A 21,593-nucleotide genomic window follows, 5' to 3' on the forward strand; every position below is an offset into this window, starting at 1 on the left:
ATAAGACAAAATATAACAGGTAACATTAAAGTATAGTTTTATTATGAATTAATTAAAAATGTACAAAAGCAAAACACACCTAGTGAACATTCTTTGTTCTTTATTTGTTAGAAGTAGAGTTTAAAAATCTTGCTATATTTTTTTAGTTAATTAATAGAAAGTACACTGCCATCTTGCTCAGACAAAAATGACTTGAACGCACATGGCATCGTAAACACGACTTCCCAGCTCTACTTACAAAACTTTCCAGGATTTGAACGCAGCGTCATACGACTTCATCTGCGTCGGAATGTTATGATTGTCCCAGAGTAGACATCTTAAAGGAGTAGTTTACTTTCAGAACAAAAATTTACAGATAATGTACTCACCCGCCTTGTCATCCAAGATGTTCATGTTTTTCTTTCTTCAGTCATAAGGAAATTGTGTTTTTTGAGGAAAACATTTCAGGATTTCTCTCCATATAGTGGACTTCTATGGTGCCCCCGAGTTTGAACTTCCAACTACTCTAATAAATCGTAATCCGGTTCGTCTTGACTGAACAGAATGCAAGACTCGAGAATGGAGCACCCAGGTGGAGCAGATAGTCGTTCACATTGTTTTATACCACGTTTAGAGGGAGCTAAGGCTAACAACAATACAACCCTTGAAAAAATTAACCATGTTTTCACTAAAAACCAAAAACCATTGTTACTATAGTTAAACTATGGTAACCACAAATTAACAAAGGTTTTGCTACACTTTATGGTATTTGTAGTAAAACTCTGGTTATACAAATTGCAATCAAAATGCCACAAAAAAAAAAAACACTTTTTTACTACTATACTTTTACCATAGGCCTAATTAAACCATGGTTAATTTTCCTAAGGACAAAACAAGACCCATGATAATGCAAAAAAAAAATCAGTATTAGGATTTTACTAAAGATATATTCAAGATGTAGCTATTATTGTAGGCCAACAGTTTTGACATTTAGGCAAGATCAAACAATAGCACGTGGTCCTAATGTAATACTTACATATTTATAAAAAGGTAAATGGAAGTTCAATAGATAATCTTTAATTATTTTGCTTGGCACCAGCCAATGGATTATACTTTTTTTATGTGATAATAATAATGGCTTTACAAATATATATATATATATATATATATATATATATATATATATATATATATATATATATATATTGTACATAGTTTCAGAATTTGTTGTGGGTTTTTGGGATGGCCTGGATGAGTGTGTGATTTCCTGGCCTGAAATTTTGTCCCAGTCCGCCCCTGCATTACATGGTTTGTTACTACAGATAATTTGATATGTGACCCTGGACCACAAAACCAGTCATAAGGTTAAATTTTACCAAACTGACATGTATACATCAAATGAAAGCCCAATAAAGAAGCCTTCTATTCTGCCCTACAAAGCAAAAAGGCAGTAACTACGCCGAGTGCAGAACTGAGAAAAATGACTTTAAAGTTATCCTGTCATCCAGCCTGTTATCCAATGTTAAAACCGTCCCGTGAGGATGCCGCGAAATCACACACATTTGAGATAAGATATTTTGTCACATAACAAAGGATGCCTTGAATGTCATGAAAATGATAATAACTCATTTTTGACCAAAAATGCAGTTACTGCCTTTTTGCTTTGTAGGGCAGTATTGGTATATGGTTTGTTAGGCTATAGGACAATATTTGGCCGAGATACATCTATTTGAAAATCTGTAATGTGAGGGTGCAAAAAAATCAAAATACTGGGAAAATCACCTTTAAAGTTCTCTAAATTAAGTTCTTAACAATGCATATTACTAATCAAAAATTACATTTTGATATTTATAGTACAAATTTTACAAAAAATCTTCATGGAACATGATCTTTACTTAATTTGCTAATGATTTTTGGCATAAAAGAAAAATCAATAATTTTGACCCATGCAATGTATTTTTGGCTATTGCTACAAATATACCCCAGCGACTTAAGACTGGTTTTGTGGTCCAGGGTCACATATGAGTTATTTATGTGTTTTTAACCTAAATCACAGCAGCGTCCATTTAGGAGGAATGTATGGTAAAACTGGACACAAAATATCTTAATACTTTTAAATTATGATGTTTTTTGATGTAAAGATCTTGATAACATTATAAGTGGACCTCAGAGAACAGTCTAAAGATGTAATGTACACCAGCTCACAAGGTAACATCAGGGGCCTCATTTATAAAGACTTGCGTAGAAACCATCCTTGATTTTATCTAAGAACTTTTCTGATTTGAACGTAAGAGCGATTCAGAGAAAACGAACGTACCACGAAATCCATGCGTACGCCAGTCATTCGGTTATAAATCACAAATGATCGTGGAATTGTGTGCAGCTGAATGTTCCGCCGTCGAAACGCCCCTGCTTAATTAATTAACATATAAAATGAGCTCATTCCTAAAGCAAAAACTCTGTGACAATGGCAAGTAAAAAGGAGCGCAAGAAATCAAATTATAGTGAGGCTGAACTTTCTGCAATACCAGGCATTACCACAAGGAAACGGTCGTACGCCAAGCTGGAATCTGACGTGGAGATAAGTACTTTTCCACGTCAAAGACGGTTTTTATAAATCTGTACTTTGACGTGGATTTGATCGTACGAACACTCTAAGATCAAATCAGTGCGTAAGAAAGTTTTATAAATGAGGCCCCTGAAGATACTTCATATTTACACACTGTTTTCCCAACTCACAAATAGGAAATCTAGTCAGGATGCCTAAAATCACTAGCAGTGTCAAGGTCACAGGTTTGAGTCCCAGGGACGCAAAATATATACTTTTAATGCTAGTTAAGCTGCATAGGATCAACGTCTGTCAAATGCATAAACAATAGTATATACAGAGTGGTAAAACGGTACAATCTTTTATGAGAGACTTCTATTAGAGTGCAAATGTCATAGTAATACACAAGTTAAATTGACGGGCATCCTTAACATCTCTAACTGAATTCTGGCTCCCACCAATTACAATTCCAGAAGAAGTGTTTTCAGCTCAAGGCAGTTAAATATGTGTTAACCTACATTTCATCACCAAATCCAGTGCTAAAAATAAAACTATAATCATGTCAAGTGGTGGGGCACTTTAGTGTTCCTCAGGTTCTTCATTATCATTTACAGGCTTAAAGTGCACTTTTATGAAAGTTCCATAGAATCCCAAACGGGCGATGAAGGTTTGGTTAATGGCAGGTGCACAGAAAACACAGAGCCTCTTCCATTAGTTCTTTGTTCATGATGGTATGTTAGCATCTTTGCACGTGTGAGTCCAGACAGTGTCTGCTATGTGTTATCTATTGATGGCATGTCGTGTATCGTCACAATAGTCGAGCCGCTGTTGGTGCTGAAATGCTCCCCATTACTCCGATCCACATTGGCCAGGTCGACCCGAGGAATGCGGTACCCATTCTCTGAGGACGCGTTAGACTGTGGAAAGCTTCCAGAGATTGAGTTCGCGCCCACGTTGCTCATGGCCAGGTTTGTGTTCATGGTGGTTGAAGACACCTTCTTTCGTGGTTTGTTGCTCAGCATCCTTTTCGCATGAGTCCTCCTGTCAGATAAATGATTGTACAGATGGATTAATAAATAGAAAATTGTGCTTTAAGAAGAATGAAATTGACCATATTGATTATCAAATTTAGGATATTGGATATTTAATTGTTAATTTTAATTTTCTCTATGTGTACACTACTGTTCAAAAGTTTATGAACAGTAAGATTTTGAAAGTTTTTTTAAAGAAGTGTCTTCTGCTTGGCAAGCCTGCATTTATTTGATCTAAAGTACAGGATAAACAGTAAAATTTTGAAATATTTTTACTATTTAAAATAACATTTCTATTTGAATATATATTTTAAATGTAATTTATTCCTGTGATTTTCCTTGCTAAATAAAAGCATTAATTTCTTTAACCTATAAATTCTATAAATAAATAAATGCTGATCAGTAAAAAACAGTAATTAACTGTTTTACATATTTATAATAATTATAATAAAAAAATGTTTCATGAACAGCAAATCAGCAGAATGATTTCTGAAGGATTGTGTGACACTGAAGACTAGAGCAATGATGCTGTAAATTTAGCTTTGATTACAGGAATGCATTCAATTAAAACATATATTCAAATAGAAAGCAGTTATTTTAAATAGTAAAATATTTCAGAATATTACTAATTTGGCTGTATTTTGGATCAAATAAATGCAGGCTTGGTGAGCAGAAGAGACATATTTAAAAAACCATACTGTTCAAAAACTTTTGACTGGTAGTGTACATTTAGAAAACACTGACATTGCAAAACACTAATAACACTTTATATTCATATACATTTTTCATCCTGTGCTTAATGTTATGTGTAATTTAAATCATGCCTTTTAAAACAATTTTGTTTTAGTTTTGAGTGTTTTATTTTTAGTTTATTTAGTACATACTGAAAAAAGATTTAGGATTTACTTTAAGAACTAAGAAATACTCAGAAATTACTAGTAAATTTCACAAATAATCACAAAGAAAAAACAAGTAAACGTGAATTTAACTCAGTTAAACATGACATTTTTAACTAGAAATGAAATATTTTTTGTAAAACAATCTAATAATCTGTATTTACAACTTTGAAACTTTTTTTTTACAGTGTATAATTTTAATATTGGCCATTTATTAATTTACACGCCATAGCATGGAAAAAAAAAGATCTGCTTTAAATGATAAATCACATAAATCAGCTTAATGAAAGAGCTATGAAGTCTTTCATAAAATGTTCTTTTCAGCCTTGAGAACATTTTTAAGTGTGTTCTTGTTCTCTAATAGATTTAGAGAATGTAATGTGAGCCTGATTGAAATGAATAGGCTATTTTTAGACCTCATTACAAGGTCTGTCGAAAATTGTCTTGCTATTGTGAGGAGATAGACAAGGTGTTCAGCTCTTGGTATGCAAGCCATTCATTATGGTTCACACCAAAATGTTGCCATACCTGTTGTACGTCTTGAGGACTATCAACAAAAATGTGAGGATGATGATTATGCCAATGACGATTACAGCTATCATGGCTCCTGAGCCTGTGAACACAACAAATAGGGAATGTTTAAAAAAAAATAAGGATTGGAAAAAACCACACAGTCCCTAATAATTATTCAATGAAAACATAAACATGAATAAAGCCAAAACTTCAAGAAAAAATACTTGTAAGCAAAATTCTATATGAAGAAAATCTAACATAGTAAAACACCATAAAAAAGACACATTTAAAGAAGTTAATTTGATCACAAACTGTGGAAAACGATAGTAGAATATGCAATACAAAATTGAATGTGAATGATTTAAAATATGCTGTAGAACAAGTTCCAGGAAGTGAGGCATTTAAAATGCACATTTCAAGATTTCTGGCTTTCACACGGTGTCAGCTTAAGACTGCCTAGACTTGAAACGTCAAAATGAGCTTTTCAAATCCATTTGTCTGTCATGTCAGACGTCATGCAGTGCCCATCCAGTGTAGACGGAATCACTGATTAGAATGGGTTCTGTTTGTTTTTGATATGTCCTGTCACAGTAAACAGGGTGTCAGACTTTATCTGCATAAAATACATATGTGAAACTTACTCTGCGTGAGGATTTGTTCTTTAGACTTGGTGACGATTGTTGTGTTCTGTGTGCTTGTGGACTGGGTCACGGATGCTGGGTCGGCTCTTTGCATCTTTAGATTTGTCCTGAAAAATAGACAAAAAAACAAGAAAGTTTAAATACACAATAGAGGGATTGCACTTACGTCACAGTTTGGTCAATTACCCGGATGTGCGGCCATATTGGAGAGACTCAGATGCAAACAACAGGATTGATTGCACAGTTAATGTACTACTGAATACATTGTTCTGCTTATTTAGGCTGTCGAAACCATGGAAAAAATGTGTGAAAGCGTCTAAATCATAGAGAGAAGTTAAGCAGGAAAGGGCGCAGCAGTTTGACAAACTAAAGTTAATAGGTGGTAACAATACGTACAAGCATTATTAAGATATTAGCCTAAAACTTCACCTGACTGGAAATAATAAGAACAAAAACAAATGTTGTTAAGATTCTTGCCCTGGATATCCTGGTTCAGTTTGTCCAACCACAAACGCCTTTTGTTCCTTTTTTAATTTTACCAAATTGCTCTGGATTTAAACATAGGATAATGTAAGTACGCAAGTCAGCAAAAAAAAGTTCTAGTGTTTTTTAAAAATATATTTTATATTTTAATTTAAAAAATCCTAAACTTAAAGGTGTCATCGGATGCAAAATTCACTTTTACATGTTGTTTGAACATAAACGTGTGTTGGCAGTGTGTATACAACCACCCTATAATGGTAAAAATCCACCCAGTGCTTTTTTAAAAATCCATGTAAATCATAACCCCTTTTTCAAATCAAGCCATTCTCAGCTTCTTTTCTGTGTGATGTCACACAGACCAAGGCTACACCCACGATAGTTGATTGACACAGCCGTCTTACTTTCGACCCGCCCTGAGTGAGCTTTGAACGGTTCACAATGGTTTCGACGCCGGAGCAGGAGTAGACAAGGATGTCCCCGATTGAGCCATTGAGATAGCCAATAGCGTTTTGTGTATATGTCATAGTTTGGGCCAGAGCCATTGAGCTTGGTAAAGCCTCACCGTATGACATCCACAGTCGCTGTAAAATATACCATTCTGTGTAGAATTCAAATGGCTCTGATATGTTTTGTGGTCTGTGGCGACTCGCGCATATGATCCGCTCCGTGTTATTGTGTCTCTGGACCAGAGCAGACTGTGAGCGTTCTATGGTGGTTTGTGTGACACAGTGCGAAACCAGACTACTTTCGCCCCAAGAGAAAGGATATTTACATTATCTGAGTTGTTTGTGCACTATGTGCCATTCACCATACAGAAAATACTAATTCTGTGAACAAGTGATCAGCAGCTTCAGCGTCTATTTCAAGTATAGGGGGCGGGGTGCTTCAGATAATAGAGAGGATTTGATTGGATGGAAAGTTTAATGAGACGCTGAAGTGCATAGTGATGTCATAAAAATGGTGATCTACAGTATCTCACAAAGGTGAGTACACCCCTCACATTTCAGCAACCATTTTAGTATATCTTCTCAAGGGACAATACTGTAGAAATGAAACTTAGATATATTTTACAGTAGTCAATGTGCAGCTTGTATAGCAGTATAGATTTACTGTCATCTGAAAATAACTCAACATACAGCCATTATTGTCAAAATAGCTGCCAACAAAAGTGAGTACACCCTAAGTGATAACGGCAGTATGTTGTTTAACCATGCAAAGCCACATGCCCTATTCATCATGTTTATGTTTTTGTCTGCTTGACAGGACCATGCAAAGTTGTGTATCTTGTATTAGAGCAATTCAAATTTGGTGCTTTATGTACAATTCTCTCATCCTGACCACTGGATGTTCAACATGGCATCTCATGGCAAAGAACTCTCTAAGAATTTGAGAATTAGAATGGTTGCTCTCCACAAAGATGGCCAAGGCTATTAGAGGTTCAGTAACACCCTGAAAGCAAGGTTTTCCAAGATGGTTTCCGTTCGGAACAGGCCTTGCAAGGTTCGATGAACAAAGTTGAGCACTCGTTATGTGTGCAGAACCTGCTGCCAGCCCTGCTTTAAAGGTTGCATAATTAGAAGGTTGGCTTGTCAGTGCTCAGACCATACGCTGCACACTGCAATAATTAGTTTGCATAGGCGTCATCCCAGAAGGAAGCCTCTTTTAAAGCTGGCTCACAAGAAAGCCCGCAAACAGTTTGCTGAAGACAACCTGTCCAAGAGCATGAATTACTGGAACCATGTCCTGTGGTTTGAAGAGACTAAGATAAACTTGACATCTGCCTTACTGAGGAAGCTGAAGGTGAAGGTGATGGGGTGGCAAAGTATGTCTCCAGACCTGAACCCTATTAAGCAACTGTGGGGCATCCTTGAGCAGAAGGTGGAGAAACACCACGTGTCTAACTTCCAGGAGCTCGGGATGTCGTTATAGAGGAGTGGAAGAGGATCCAAGCAACAACCTGTGCAGCTCTGGTCAATTCCATGCCCAGGATGATTAAGGCAGTGCCAGATAACAATGGTGCTAACACAATATATTGACACTTTTTTACCAGCTATTTTGACAATAAAATCTATGACAGTAAATCTATACTGCTATACAAGCTGCACATTGACTACTCTAAAATAAAGCCAAGTTTCATTTCTATAGTATTGTCCTTTGAGAAGATACTAAAATGGTTGCTGAAATGTGAGGGGTGTGCTCACTTTTTTATATCTTCTAATGCTTCAAGTTTTATATCTTCTAAATGCTAATTTTGTTATTGTTTTAAAACTCCAGCTTATAGATAACCTTAAGGCTAACATATCCACGCTTAAAGCCAAAAAAATATGAAATTTTGATTTCATGAGGACTTTAATGTTTTCATTTTACTCAACCGCAACATTACATAATGTTTTCCTTATTTTGTGCTGCACCTTTGGCTCGAAAGATCTTGCAAAAGCTGTTTGCCTTGAACAAAACAAGATGTTAATTAGACCAAATGGCTGTTTTAGGGAATTTAACCACAGTGAATACATGATTCATTATGTTTACCTAACCACTAATTAGTTTAGAGACATTTGTGCATTGTAGTCTCAAAACGGTTGTATTATTTCAAGGCTTTTGAGCTGTTGTGCTAATTCTTCATGGTTTATCTGGCACCAATTTAAAGATTTAATTGGATTAGATTTCATGTCAGCTACCTTAGTTATGATAATATGTTTAAATGGTTTAAGTCAATCTGTTAAAGAAAGCCGTGAGGTATATATCATTCTCTCATATATCTGTCAGCAATAAATCCCACACCCATCAACTTCCCTTTTTTAATCATAATTTCAGTACAGCTCAGTCTGTCCAGCATGTTTCTGGGGATGAGTTAAGAATAAGTGGCATGGCTCAAACTAGAAGAAATTTGATTTACTTCAAGGGTTTGTCCTCGGTGAACTCACAATCATGGTGCATCACTGACGTACTGAACCGAAGCGGCTCACCGCAGCCTCAAAATTATACAGCTGCTGCTGGCTTAAGATTTAATTGACTCTGGAGTATTCTCGACAATACAATCAGAGCTGCTTCAAAACAAAATAGCATTGGCTATAAAAAGCCTAACAACTCGGTGCACAAATGAATCCATCCTTTCCCCCCCAAATCACTCAGCCAAATGCATTCATACAGTGGAAGTCCTGCAGACCGTCTCACTCCTACGTGCTGATAGACTTTTAAGCACAGGCGAAGTCTATTCTTCACCTGCTGATTATATTCAAATAGACCGGCAACTACAAAACATGCAAAACCTTCAGTTTCATAACAGCTATTACACATTCTGCCAGCGTGGGGGCTTCGCAGCACAGTCAGGCCAGTATGACTGTATCAGTCTGTATGAGCAAATATGTGAAAAATATTTGTACCGTTTATCTAATTTTGTGAAATATTTCACTCTGATAGACTTTGAAGTGAATTAGAACCAAAAACCAAGTTTGTTTTGAATGGATTTAAATATCAGTATTAGGTGATATTGAATATTTCTTCCACTTTTACATTTAAATGAATACTTTTAAGAGTGTTATTGGCATTGTACCTAATAACTTGTGAGCAGGTTCTAAATTTTTACTATATGACATGTCATTTATCAACAGATGTCCATCTATTATTTATAACCTCAAGGAGGCGGAAGTAAACAGAATAATCTAGATATGAAACAAGACTAGAAAACTTTCTTTTGAGACAACCGCAAAATTTATTTACCTAGTTGCCAAGCTCTTCTTTGTTATTTTCAGCACAACTTCGTAAAAGCAAAACAGGTTCTTCTGTTCCAGACAGGCCATAATGTCCGAGGCTGCCTCTTATGAGTATTTCTGACAGAAGCAATCAGCGCTGATGGAAAGAAAAATACAGCGCCTATACTCCTGAAGAACAGCAAATAGTTGTAAATTCTGTTGCCTGAGCTACAAGGTGAATCACAGGACATCAGTATGGAGCTCAGTTTCACACCACCATAAAACAGACCATAATACACTCTGAGGTTTCAAGTGTCAGCCTGTGCCACTTGATTTAATTTACAGCCACTTTAAACTCTCAGATGAACAGAGCAGCTGGGACAGAACAAGACAAACCTTGAATCCTGCCCGAGCAGCATTTATGCTAAATTCAACTCAATTCAATTCCTGGCTGAAAACAGAACACTTCTGGATTAAACGATGAAAATAAAAATTAAACAAGCTTATTTTTTTTAATCAGAAAAAAGGAATAAAAGGCACAGTGTGAACAAAAGCTTATGTTAAGTAATGCTGTATAGAAAGTGATCAAACTAAAATGAATAATTTAGTGCTGTCAAACAATTAATCATAACTAATCACATCCAAAATAAGTGTTTGTTTACACAATATATGTGTATACTGTGAATATGTATTATATATATATATATATACAAATATACATGTAGTGTATTTTTAAAAATATTATATATACATATATATATATATAATGTTGTATATATGTAAACTAAATTAATCATGCTTAATCATTTGACAGCACTAGAATAAATATAAAAATGCTAAAATACACTTGTTATATTCATCAAAAAAATATTTGTTTGGCTTTGACTAATATTAGTGCTGTCAATCAATAAAAAAATTAACAATAATCGCACATTTGTTCTGAAATTAATTAATTATTCACAATTAATATCCCACCTAACCCAAAAAATGTTAAATATACTTTTATATTGCAATAATTTCACATTCAATCTTCAAATTAATGTAGAAACAACATAAAGACTTTTTTTTTTATATAGGTGAGTATCACTGATACCAATATTATTGAGGTCTCTAGGAAACTGTTCTTTTTTTCTTAATATTTAACTATTGACTATATCCATATAACATACAGTAGAATTGAGAGCTATCAATTTTAACATTTTTATTAGACAACTTCTAATTTGAGTGAACTTAAAACAATCTTCACATAAACCCATTAAATTCCTGTGCCCTTCCGCAAGTAGAAAATATACAGAAATTGAATAAAAGACTAAATTAGATACAGATGTATCCTTAAAGCTTCGAAAGTTATTGATTTGTCCTCATTTTTTTTACATTAAGAGCTGCCACTGCTGAATGTGATGTGGATCTGACACGCATGCTAGTAGTTTCATTAATACTTTAAAATGAAATGATACAGGCTATAACAGCTAAGTCAATATAGCTCACAGGACAGGTAAATTCGTTTTTACTGACATATGGCCTGACAACATCTCATCTGACCACAGTTCACTGTTGATCGACTGAAGCTCCTGGTCACCTGTACCTTTGCCATGCTTGTTTGACTAGCACCTGGCATTAAAGGAACACTCCACTTTTTTTGGAAATAGGCTCATTCTCCAACTCCCCCCGAGTTAATAAGTTGAGTTTTACTGTTTTGAAATCAGCTGTTCTCCTGTTCTGGCGATATCACTTTTAGCGAGAATGAGCCTATTTTTTTAAAAAAAAAGTGGAGTGTTCCTTTAAAGTGAAGTTGGAGTGTGTGTCTGAAAATTCTCCCATTTGATGTGGAGACATTTTGCGACTAAATAAATGCACTTCTTGTCAAAAAAAAAAGAAAGCGGCAGTTGTGAGTGGGGTGGCCAATCCTCGCCCCACCCGTGTTAAATATTTTTAATATTTAATTGCCTTTTGACAGCACTACCTAATATAAACATCTCATTGCACACATATACTGATTGTAAATACACACTGTATTAGTCATCTTAATTAATACTACCTTAGTAACATGAATACCTTTTGAAAGAGTCATCTCTGATTTCAAAATAAAAAAAAACTATGGAGAAAGCCACAACTCTAGAAAGCTCTCATTGTGATCTTTCACCCTTTCTCAATCTCTATATCTTCCCTTGAAGTGCTTTTTAACCACCTGTTGCCTGAAAAATTAAGGTGTGGCTATTGCAAAACTTTTATTAAGTTTCTGCCTAATATAATTCTAACAATTGGCTTATAATTGTATATCTATATAGTCAATCATTTTAAATAAGATGTTATGATTGCTTCTGACTAAAATTTAACCACCCGTCTCTAATGTAATGTAAATCCACCATTCTGTTTTTAGCTAAATGAGATAAACCGTAGGTCAAATTCATAAACTTGTGTGTATCACTGTCAATCGATTTAGTGAAACAATCAATTACACAAACGACAGAACATAAATGTGATCAATTTGGCTTAAGATCATAGGTCAATATTTAACCAGCACAAAAAATGATTAGATCACAGGTGTGCTCACGTATGTCTGGCCTCCAGAGCACGTCACAGCCCTGACTACAGCTTTTCTATACATGCCGGATTAGTCCTTAGTTCCCCTGGTTTAAACAATAGCCCATTCATCACTTCTGTTACAGGTATGTGTCCGTCTGAAGCCGGATTCTTGAATGTGTCTCCCACACACTCGCTAAAAATAAAAACGAGTTCAAATACATCAAAAAATTTCAACTAAATCTACTCTAAATGAAATCACAGACTGTTTACAGGAACCTTCTATATTGTTCCTGAGCGCCCGTAACACAATAAGCATTCACTGCCCTGCCAGAGCTTTGTGTACAATGTCAGTCTAAAATCACATCAAACGCAAGTGAAAAAGAAAGTCAAAAAGTTATTGTGTTTATAACTTCTCAGTGGATGTGCAAAACAGAACATCCTCTTTGGTTTTCTCAGTAAAGGGAAAACAATTCTGCGATAGTTCCTACCAGGAACATTATTAGTTCAGTATCTTCATCATATGATCAGACATTAGTTCAAAACACAAAAGAGGAAAGAACTAACATCAAGGCTTGACAACAAATATTATAAATCATTACAGCATATACTGCTTATAGATTCTATAGTATTAGGACTAAATTTTGAGGTGGTTCATGTGGTAACAAATATGATTACATTTTATTAAACTCACCTTGATATATCATTTTAATGATCAGATTGGGTATAAGTTTAACTTTAAGACAGGCAAATGTTCACTTTTCAGTGTTTCTGCTAAGAAACCCAATCCGACATACTGAGATGAGTTTGTTGATAGCATCAGGACTAAAATTTGAGGTGTTCATGTGGTAACTTAATTGAAAATATTCAAAAAGAGTCAAAAATATGATTACATTTTAGTAAACCCACCATAATATATCATTTTAATGATCAGACTGGATATACATGTAACTTTAAGGCAGGCAAATGGTCACTTTTCAGTGTTTCTGCTAAGAGACAACTGAGATGAGTTTGTTTACTTTGGGTAAATGTACTGAGAAATGGGTGTAGAAACAATTTTCGTTCAGAAATTGTTAGTAAATTTCACTAATAATTTCAGAGAAACTGCCAATAACGGTACATTTTGAAGTAAAAACACTGAAATTGTGTTTTCTTGTAAAACATACTATATTATTTTCTTTCTTTCAACAGTGTGGTTTTCACCTGTTTAGCTGTACAACAGAGACAAAGTGAGTTGAATAAAAGCTACTTATTCAACTTGCTTTATATAGACACTATGTCCATCTTCTTTTTTTTTCTTTCTTACACACACCTACAGGCACACAGCCAGGGACCCTCAGAGGTCCTAAGGTGACTAGTGACAAATCACACACAAAGTTGAAAGTGCAAAGTGATAATGGGTGAAGATTGATTATTGGCTTACCTGTACGATCAGTTCCCCCGGCGTGGAGTTCTCTCTCCACAGAATCAATTCCTCCACTCCCCCTTCATCAATCGACTGAAGTGAGCATAGTCCACACGCGCCTTCCCTCGCACACACGCTGCCGTTAACAGAGCTGGGACAGAAAAACAAAATGGAAACCCTGTCGGAAATGAATCTGAACAGGTGAAATGACTGAACGTTCGGTTCAGGTGTGATTAAAACCTAAAGTCAAAAGCGAGGGATGGTTTCAGCCCTTGGCAGAGAGGTAGACACGACGTACCATATCAGAGCTCTCTGAACTGAAAGCGGTAGCTGGTTTTTCAGGTCTGGCCTGGCCCCCAAGGCGTGCCACATTCACAGTTCACACACTCCGTTCTCAGTCAACACTCACCTTTAATTAAACGCACGCACTGGATTTCTCACCGGCATGCTCTGTAGAATAGCAGAAAATCATTACAAGATTAGCACTCGTGTTGTACCCATGCAAATCAAGGGCCACAGAGGGAGCTGATGTGGTTTACAGATGATGCTTCATCAGCCACATTTAAATATTCAATCAGATTCCCTTCCAAGTACATCCTTAACACACACTCAATTGCAAATAGATTTGAGCAGATACCAGAACATCTGAGGTGTTGTGATTTCACTTGGTGTCCATCATTTGAGTCAGTTAACCTATTCGAAACTAATCAAGCTTTTTAATTTAAGCATAATTTACATTGGTGTTATTATAGAACACCATAATGAAGATGAGTCATACCTGCTTTCTGCAACTCTCTTTTCGAAAGCAGCTTCTTTCAGAAAAAGGTACATTTCATCCCTCCACCCTGACACACACACACACACACACACACACACACACCTGCAATAAAAGAAAGGGGGCGTTTGTTCTTTTTGAGGGATTTCTTCCTCTAAGGGATCTCATGACAGAGTTTCACTCATGGGTTTTCCAGTCAGCCAGCCAGCCAATGCAATATGCTTCAGTGGGAATCAAGTTACCCGTAAAGAGCAAAAGTGTATTCTTTCCTTCTTTTATATACTTGTTTATTTAGTGAGCCAGCCACTTTCTGTTTTAGATACAGTGTTTGATATGAAATACCATGATATTGACATATTATGCACTCTTTTTTTTTCTTTCTGAGGTGTAGCTTAATGTTGTTGGTCTCTAATACAGCTTGTCCCATTGGGATTCTTGTGTTTGGCAGTTTGCACTCTTTTTCGTTTCTCTGTGGGAAACTTTCAGATGGCATCTCTTTATACAACAAGAACACTTTTAAAGGTCCTGCTCAGCTTTCACAAACAAATGGAGGAGAGTGGAGACTTACAGAAGGGACTCTATTGTCCTCGGCCTCAATCTAGTTCAAACAAAACTGTAAAATCTATAATGGTCACTGCTCCCGGTCTTACATCATCTGGTTGGATTGATTAATTGGTATTTTACAATGGTTAAGTCATGGGATGGGTTGTTCCTCATTTTGCGAAATAAATAATAATGAGGGACTGACTATTTTGCGGACATGTCAGCTTTTAAAGGATATGTTAACCTCTCTTGTACTGTTAAAAAAAAAAAAAAAAAATCCATAAAATTTATGGCAAAAAAAGGCAGCTCCCAGAATTTTACTGTACAAATACAGTAGCAACATTTTAGGTTTTACGGTTTTAACTTAAATTTACATCAAATTTCATTAACTGATATAATGTTAATATACCAACCTATTGAAGTACTGAAATCTGTTTTGTATCTTTGTAATACACTGATAACCACCAAAAGCAGGTGAGTCACATGATGAACTAATGCTCTTCACAAGTAGCTTTTAAATACTAATATTTATATATAGAAGGTGCACATGTCATTCACACAAACATAAACAGGATTATGGTAACAAACATGAAACTGAAATAATGCGATAAACAATTTAGCAACATCAGATGTAACATACAACCCTAAAGTACACAATTGATAAGAAAAAAATAAGAAGAAACAGTTATTTTTTTAGAAAACATCAAATGTGAAATTTCCCTGGGAATTCCAATTTAAGTTTTTTTTTCTTTTTACTGTAAATTATACTTTCTTTTTCACTTCCAAAAACGGTATACTACCATTAAATTACATGTAATTGTCAATACTATTTTTCACCATATATAGTAGGAGAACTTGTGGGTAACCAATTAATAGTTTTTTACTGTAGCAACTTTTACCATTAAAATCACTTGTCTTTTTTTTTTACTTATTAAACATTTAATTTTACAGGTAATTTTCAGGACACAATCTGTCAAGGTTTGTTTTGCAAAACAGTTAGCCTTACATCAATAGAGGTTTTGCACTTACGTCACAGTTTGGTCAGTTACCCGGATGCTCGGCCATATTGGCGATACTCGGATAAATTTGGGGGTATTCTAAATGCCTTTTAACAGGCTAAATCACACAGTGAAAGCATCCACTCTAAACGTGCACGCACAGAACTACTTTAACCTACTATTTCCTACAGTGAGGGACATACTAGATAATGTCAGATCGGTATAACAACTGTTAGCATACAATATTATGGTAGACAATGTATCACACGCTCATACAATCGGGCAAGTGACGGTTCTGTCAAATGGCCCAAGTGCTTTTTGCGGAGCCCTGACTTATTAAGCAGGAAAGGGCGTGATAGGTTGACAAACTAAAGTTAATAGGTGGTAAAGATGCATACAAGCAGTATTATTTAAGATATTAACCTAATATTTTACCAACCTGAATGAAAATGATAAAAACAAACACGAATGTCAAGATTCTTGCCCTGGAAATCCTGGATTATTTTGGTCAACCACAAATGCCTTTTGTTCCTCAGACAGCTTTTTCGCTCTTTTGCTTGATTTGTTTTAACCTTTGGCAGTCTATAGTACCCAAAACATGACAATAATCATTTTCAGCAGCAAAATATGTTTTATTCGGTTCAGTGGCACTGTTTATATTCAGTGCCGCCAATATGGCCAATTGATGACACATCGTGAGAACACTCTATTGTCCTCACAACAAAAAACTAACATGTTTTGTGACACATTTGAAATATGTACTTCTGTAATAAAGTAATAGTGCCCATGTAATGATAATCCATAAATAATACATAAACTACTTGTCATGCTTTATTGACTTATGAATGTATCTTGGATACTAAAATGTTCACAATTAAAATCGGTAATCATGTTACCTCATCTAAGGTTACGCAACTTTTTATTTTCATGTATTATATTAATTACGAACACACTGGTTTGTAGTGCAAACAGTTTTACTCTTTACTGCACGTTGTTAGGCTTCTCTTTATTGCGGCAAATGAACCGGAAGTCTCACTCATACGCTCGCTTCTGCACTGAAGAATAAGGTGGATAGCATTTAAATGCCTGTTGGAAACTATATTTTTGTATGTTAATATCCCACAAACCTTTAGTTTTGACAATGTTATTTCAATATACTCTGCACCATTATTCTCACCATGACGTAGGCCTATTGTTAGTATTGCATGCTTATATAAAACCATAATTATTAATTACGCCTATTAATTTAACTTGCTCTACAAAGTACCTTGCATAGACCTTCTGCTTTACACGTACACAAGATAAGAGCTGAACTCAGGCTGTTTCCATTGGTCATCAGCAAACACATGACGAGCGCATGTTACACACTGCACTGCAATCAGTCACCCATCTCAGGTCATTACACATCCGGCCCGAAGATTAGACTGTTTACATAGTTTAAGCCGCTTTCATTCGCCCATATATCACATTGTGGCTACCTTTTTTTCTCCCACTATGAGACTGCAAAAACTTACAATACAGTGATTACTATACAGTGGCCCCAAGTGTTTGGACACTTAAGCCACACTTAAAATGGCACGATTTACACTGGAGTACATAACAAAATATTCGAGTAGATAACAATATTAATTAATTAATGTGTTTAAGTTATCATTAGTCGATATCAGAGATGGCTCATTTGGCCTATTACATTCACTGTCATCTGATGCTCACTTGAAGAAAAATCTTTGTTCAATGTTATTTAATAATATTTTGAGTTTGTAATAATTAGACAAGTTAGTTTTAATTTACATACTTATTTGCAATTGATCAGTTATCCTATGGAAGCCCATTTCTGCCACTGAATAAATAAAAAAGGTAAACTGCGACTTTTTATCTTACAGTTCTGACTTTTTTTTCTTTCTCAGAATTGCCTTATACAAATTCGCACTTATGACTTTTTTTTAATCACAATTGTGATAAACTCCGAATGCGAGTTATAAAGTCAGAATTACAAGATAAAAATGACCAAGAAACTCTCAATTCTGACTTTTTCTTGCAAATGCGACTCACAATTGACTTTTTTTTTTCTCAGAATTGTGTTATACAAACTTGCAAACTTTCAGTTCCAGCTTTTTTCTTCAGAACTGCAAGATAAAAACTTGCAATTCTGACTTTTTTGTTCTCGCAAATGCGAGTTTGTATCTTGGATGAGTTTATTTCTCGGAATTGTGAGTTTGTCTCACAGTTCTGACTTCATAACTAGCATTTGGAGTTTACATCGCAATTCTAAGTTCATTCGGACTTAATTTCTCAGAAACTCACAATTCTGACTTTTTTCCTTGCAATTGCAAGTTTATATCTCCCAATTCTGACATTTTTCTTCTTACAGATGCAAGTTTGTAAAGCAATTCTAACTTTATAACTTGCAATCGCATGGTTGTATCGCAATTCGGACTGCATTCTGACTTAATTTCTCAGAACTTTTTTTGCTAATGTGAGTTTGTATCCCGCTATTCTGACTTTTCTTCTTGCAATTGTGAGTTTGGCTCGCAACTCTGACTTCATAACTCGCAATTGTGAGTTTAAAACGCAATTCTGAGTTCATTCTGACTCAATTTTTCACAATTCTGACTTTTTCTCGCAAATACGAGTTTATATCTCACAATTCTGACTTTTTTCTTGCAATTGTGAGTTTGTCTCACAATTCCGTCTTTTTTTCTCACAGTTGCGACTTTTAAGTTGCATCGTACAAACTTGCAATTCTGACTTTTTTTTGTTACAATTGCGACAACTTATCTTTTCTAAATCTAATTTTTTTTCTAAATTTTTCCCAATTGTGTTATAGAAACTTTCAATTCTAACACTTTTTTTCAGAATTGTAATGAACTCACAATTGTGAATTACAAAGTCAGAATAGCGAGATAAAAACATGCTTTATTATCTAGCAAATGCGAGTTTATATCGCAATTCTGACTTCATTTCTCAGAATTACAACAAAGAGAAAAAAACTCACAATTTTGTTTTTGTATCTCGCTATTCTGACTTCTTCTTGCAGTTGTGAGTTAATATCTTGCAATTCTGACTTTATAACTCGCAATTGCGAGTTTACATCACGCAATTGACTACATTTCTCAAAATTGAGTAGTCGGAATTGCGAGTTTGTATGACATAATTCTTAGAAAAAAAGTCAGAATTGGAAGATTTAAACTCACAATTGCGAGGGGAAAAAAAGTTAGAATTGTGAGATGAAAAAGTTGCAATAACCTTTTTCTATTTATTTTTTTGACAACGTTATTTCAATATACTCTGCACCATTATTCTCACCATGACGTATTGTTAGTATTGCATGCTTATATAAAACCATAATTATTAATTACGCCTATTAATTTAACTTGCTCTACAAAGTATCTTGCATAGACCTTCTGCTTTACACGTACACAAGATAAGAGCTGAACTCAGGCTGTTTCCATTGGTCATCAGCAAACACATGACGAGCGCATGTTACACACTGCACTGCAATCAGTCACCCATCTCAGGTCATTACACATGCAATTGCAAGTTTATATCTCCCAATTCTGACATTTTTCTTCTTACAAATGCAAGTTTGTATCGCAATTCTAACTTCATAACTTCGATCGCAAGGTTGTATCGCAGTTCTGACTGCATTCTGACTTAATTTCCCGGAACTTTTTTTGCAAATGTGAGTTTGTATCTCGCTATTCTGACTTTTCTTCTTGCAATTGTGAGTTTGTCTCGCAACTCTGACTTTATAACTCGCAATCACGAGTTTAAAACGCAATTCTGACTTCATTGTGACTTAATTTTTCACAATTCTGACTTTTTCTCACAAATGCAAGTTTATATCTCACTCACAAGTTTATATCTTCTTTTGCAGTTTTGTCCAGCCAGGGGCGTAGCAACCGGGGGGGACATGTCCCCCGCACTTTTTTTGACCTAGCACCAATATTTCCGCCATTGTTCTCTGGTTTGTTACTTAGATGTGAGTGAACTAACATTTAGCCAATCACAGCACAAATCTCTTGGGTGTCCTCAAATTGCCACTTTGGTGCTGTAAAATGCCCATTGTTCTTCTATTTAGAATTTATTATATTGTATGAACATCACCATACTGTCCCCCCCACTTTTAAATTGGCTGCTACACCCGTGTCCAGCAATTCCTCAGTTGCGACTTTTAAGTTGCGTCTCACAAACATGCAAATTTGACTTTTTTTTCCTCAGAATTGTGATCAACAATTGTGAATTGCAATATAAAAACACGCAATTCTGACTTTTTTTCTCACAAATGCGAGTTTATATTGCAATTCTGACTTTATTTCTTAGAATTACAACAGAGATAAAAACTCACAATTTTTGTATCTTGCTATTCTGTTTTTTTTCCTCACAAATGCGAGGTTTATATCGCAATTCTGACTTCATTTCTCAGAATTACAACAAAGAGATAAAAACTCACAATTTTGTTTTTGTATCTCGCAATTCTGACTTTATTTTTGAAAACTGACCGTTTATGTCTCGCAACTAGCGAGTTTATATCACGCAATTCTGACTACATTTCTCAAAACTGAGTAGTCGGAATTGAGAGTTTGTATGACACAATTCTAAGAAAAAAAGTTGAAGATTTAAACTCACAATTGCGAGGAAAAAAGTCGCAATAACATTTTTCAATTTTTTTATTCAGTGGTCAAAACGGGCTTCAATAGTTATCACCTATATGTAAAAAAAAAAATTCTTATCTATTCTGGTATCGGCCAGAATTTGAATATGCACCCATAGCAAACTTCTTATTAAATATTTATTTTATTTATTTAGTATCATATTTTAAGATTATACAATGACATTTTATACATTTGAAGTGTGACTTAGTGTCCAAATATTTTTGCAGCCACTTTGTGCTTTATTTATAAATGAAAAAGTTGATAATACACGTTCAGATTGTACAGTATAAGCGATCCAATCTTCAGTATATATTACATTCCTTGTATTGTACTCAGTGTTTATCAGCAGATTTTCAGTATACACCTTGAATTGCATAATTCAAGGGGAAAAAAACAACGTTACAATTTCAGGCAGATCTAGTTCTAGTAGTACATCGTGTTCAAAGCTACTAAATATGATTCACAAGCTCTCTCAAAGAATAATTCCCAACAGGACATGTGAGAGCGTGCATAATTAGTATCTTCGTATCAGTATTTGTATCCCAGGAGACTGGGCTGGGATCTCCTTATTAACAGATAAAAACAAAAATCAGGTGTGTCCCATTCTCCCCTGGTGAGGTGGAGAGGAACCTCCTTTTATTGTCACATAAAAGTGGATACTGGAAAGTAGGCTAATTGTTTGACAGTTAAACCTACCTTTGGTTTAAAAAAAAGAAAAGAGACAATAAGTACAACTGAGATATATATAGAGCTTGGCACAATCTGAATTTGAAATGGTTTTTACATTTAATGAGATAAAGACATAAAACATCTATTCAGAAAATACGTTTTTGCCCGCTTCTTTAAACACAGATGGAATGAGGAAGAGACGGACACACAGTTTCCGTAAATGTATATATTAGTGGGGAATT

The 21,593-nt window shown here is 35.1% G+C and overlaps 1 protein-coding gene across 1 annotated transcript; it reads right to left on the reverse strand.

Annotated features, from left to right (window-relative positions):
* Nucleotides 1-2,766: 2,766 nt before the first annotated feature.
* Nucleotides 2,767-14,013, reverse strand: ncmap (non-compact myelin associated protein). Its single transcript, XM_073827483.1, has 4 exons — nt 13,730-14,013; nt 5,609-5,715; nt 4,983-5,067; nt 2,767-3,568 (listed from the first exon to the last, which is right to left on the reverse strand). Exons 2-4 carry the CDS (start codon nt 5,700-5,702, stop codon nt 3,301-3,303), a joined length of 447 nt encoding a protein of 148 aa, XP_073683584.1. The 5' UTR covers nt 5,703-5,715; nt 13,730-14,013; the 3' UTR covers nt 2,767-3,300.
* Nucleotides 14,014-21,593: the final 7,580 nt, after the last annotated feature.

This window comes from Garra rufa, chromosome 21, assembly GCF_049309525.1.
Source record: "Garra rufa chromosome 21, GarRuf1.0, whole genome shotgun sequence".
NCBI lineage: Eukaryota > Metazoa > Chordata > Actinopteri > Cypriniformes > Cyprinidae > Garra > Garra rufa.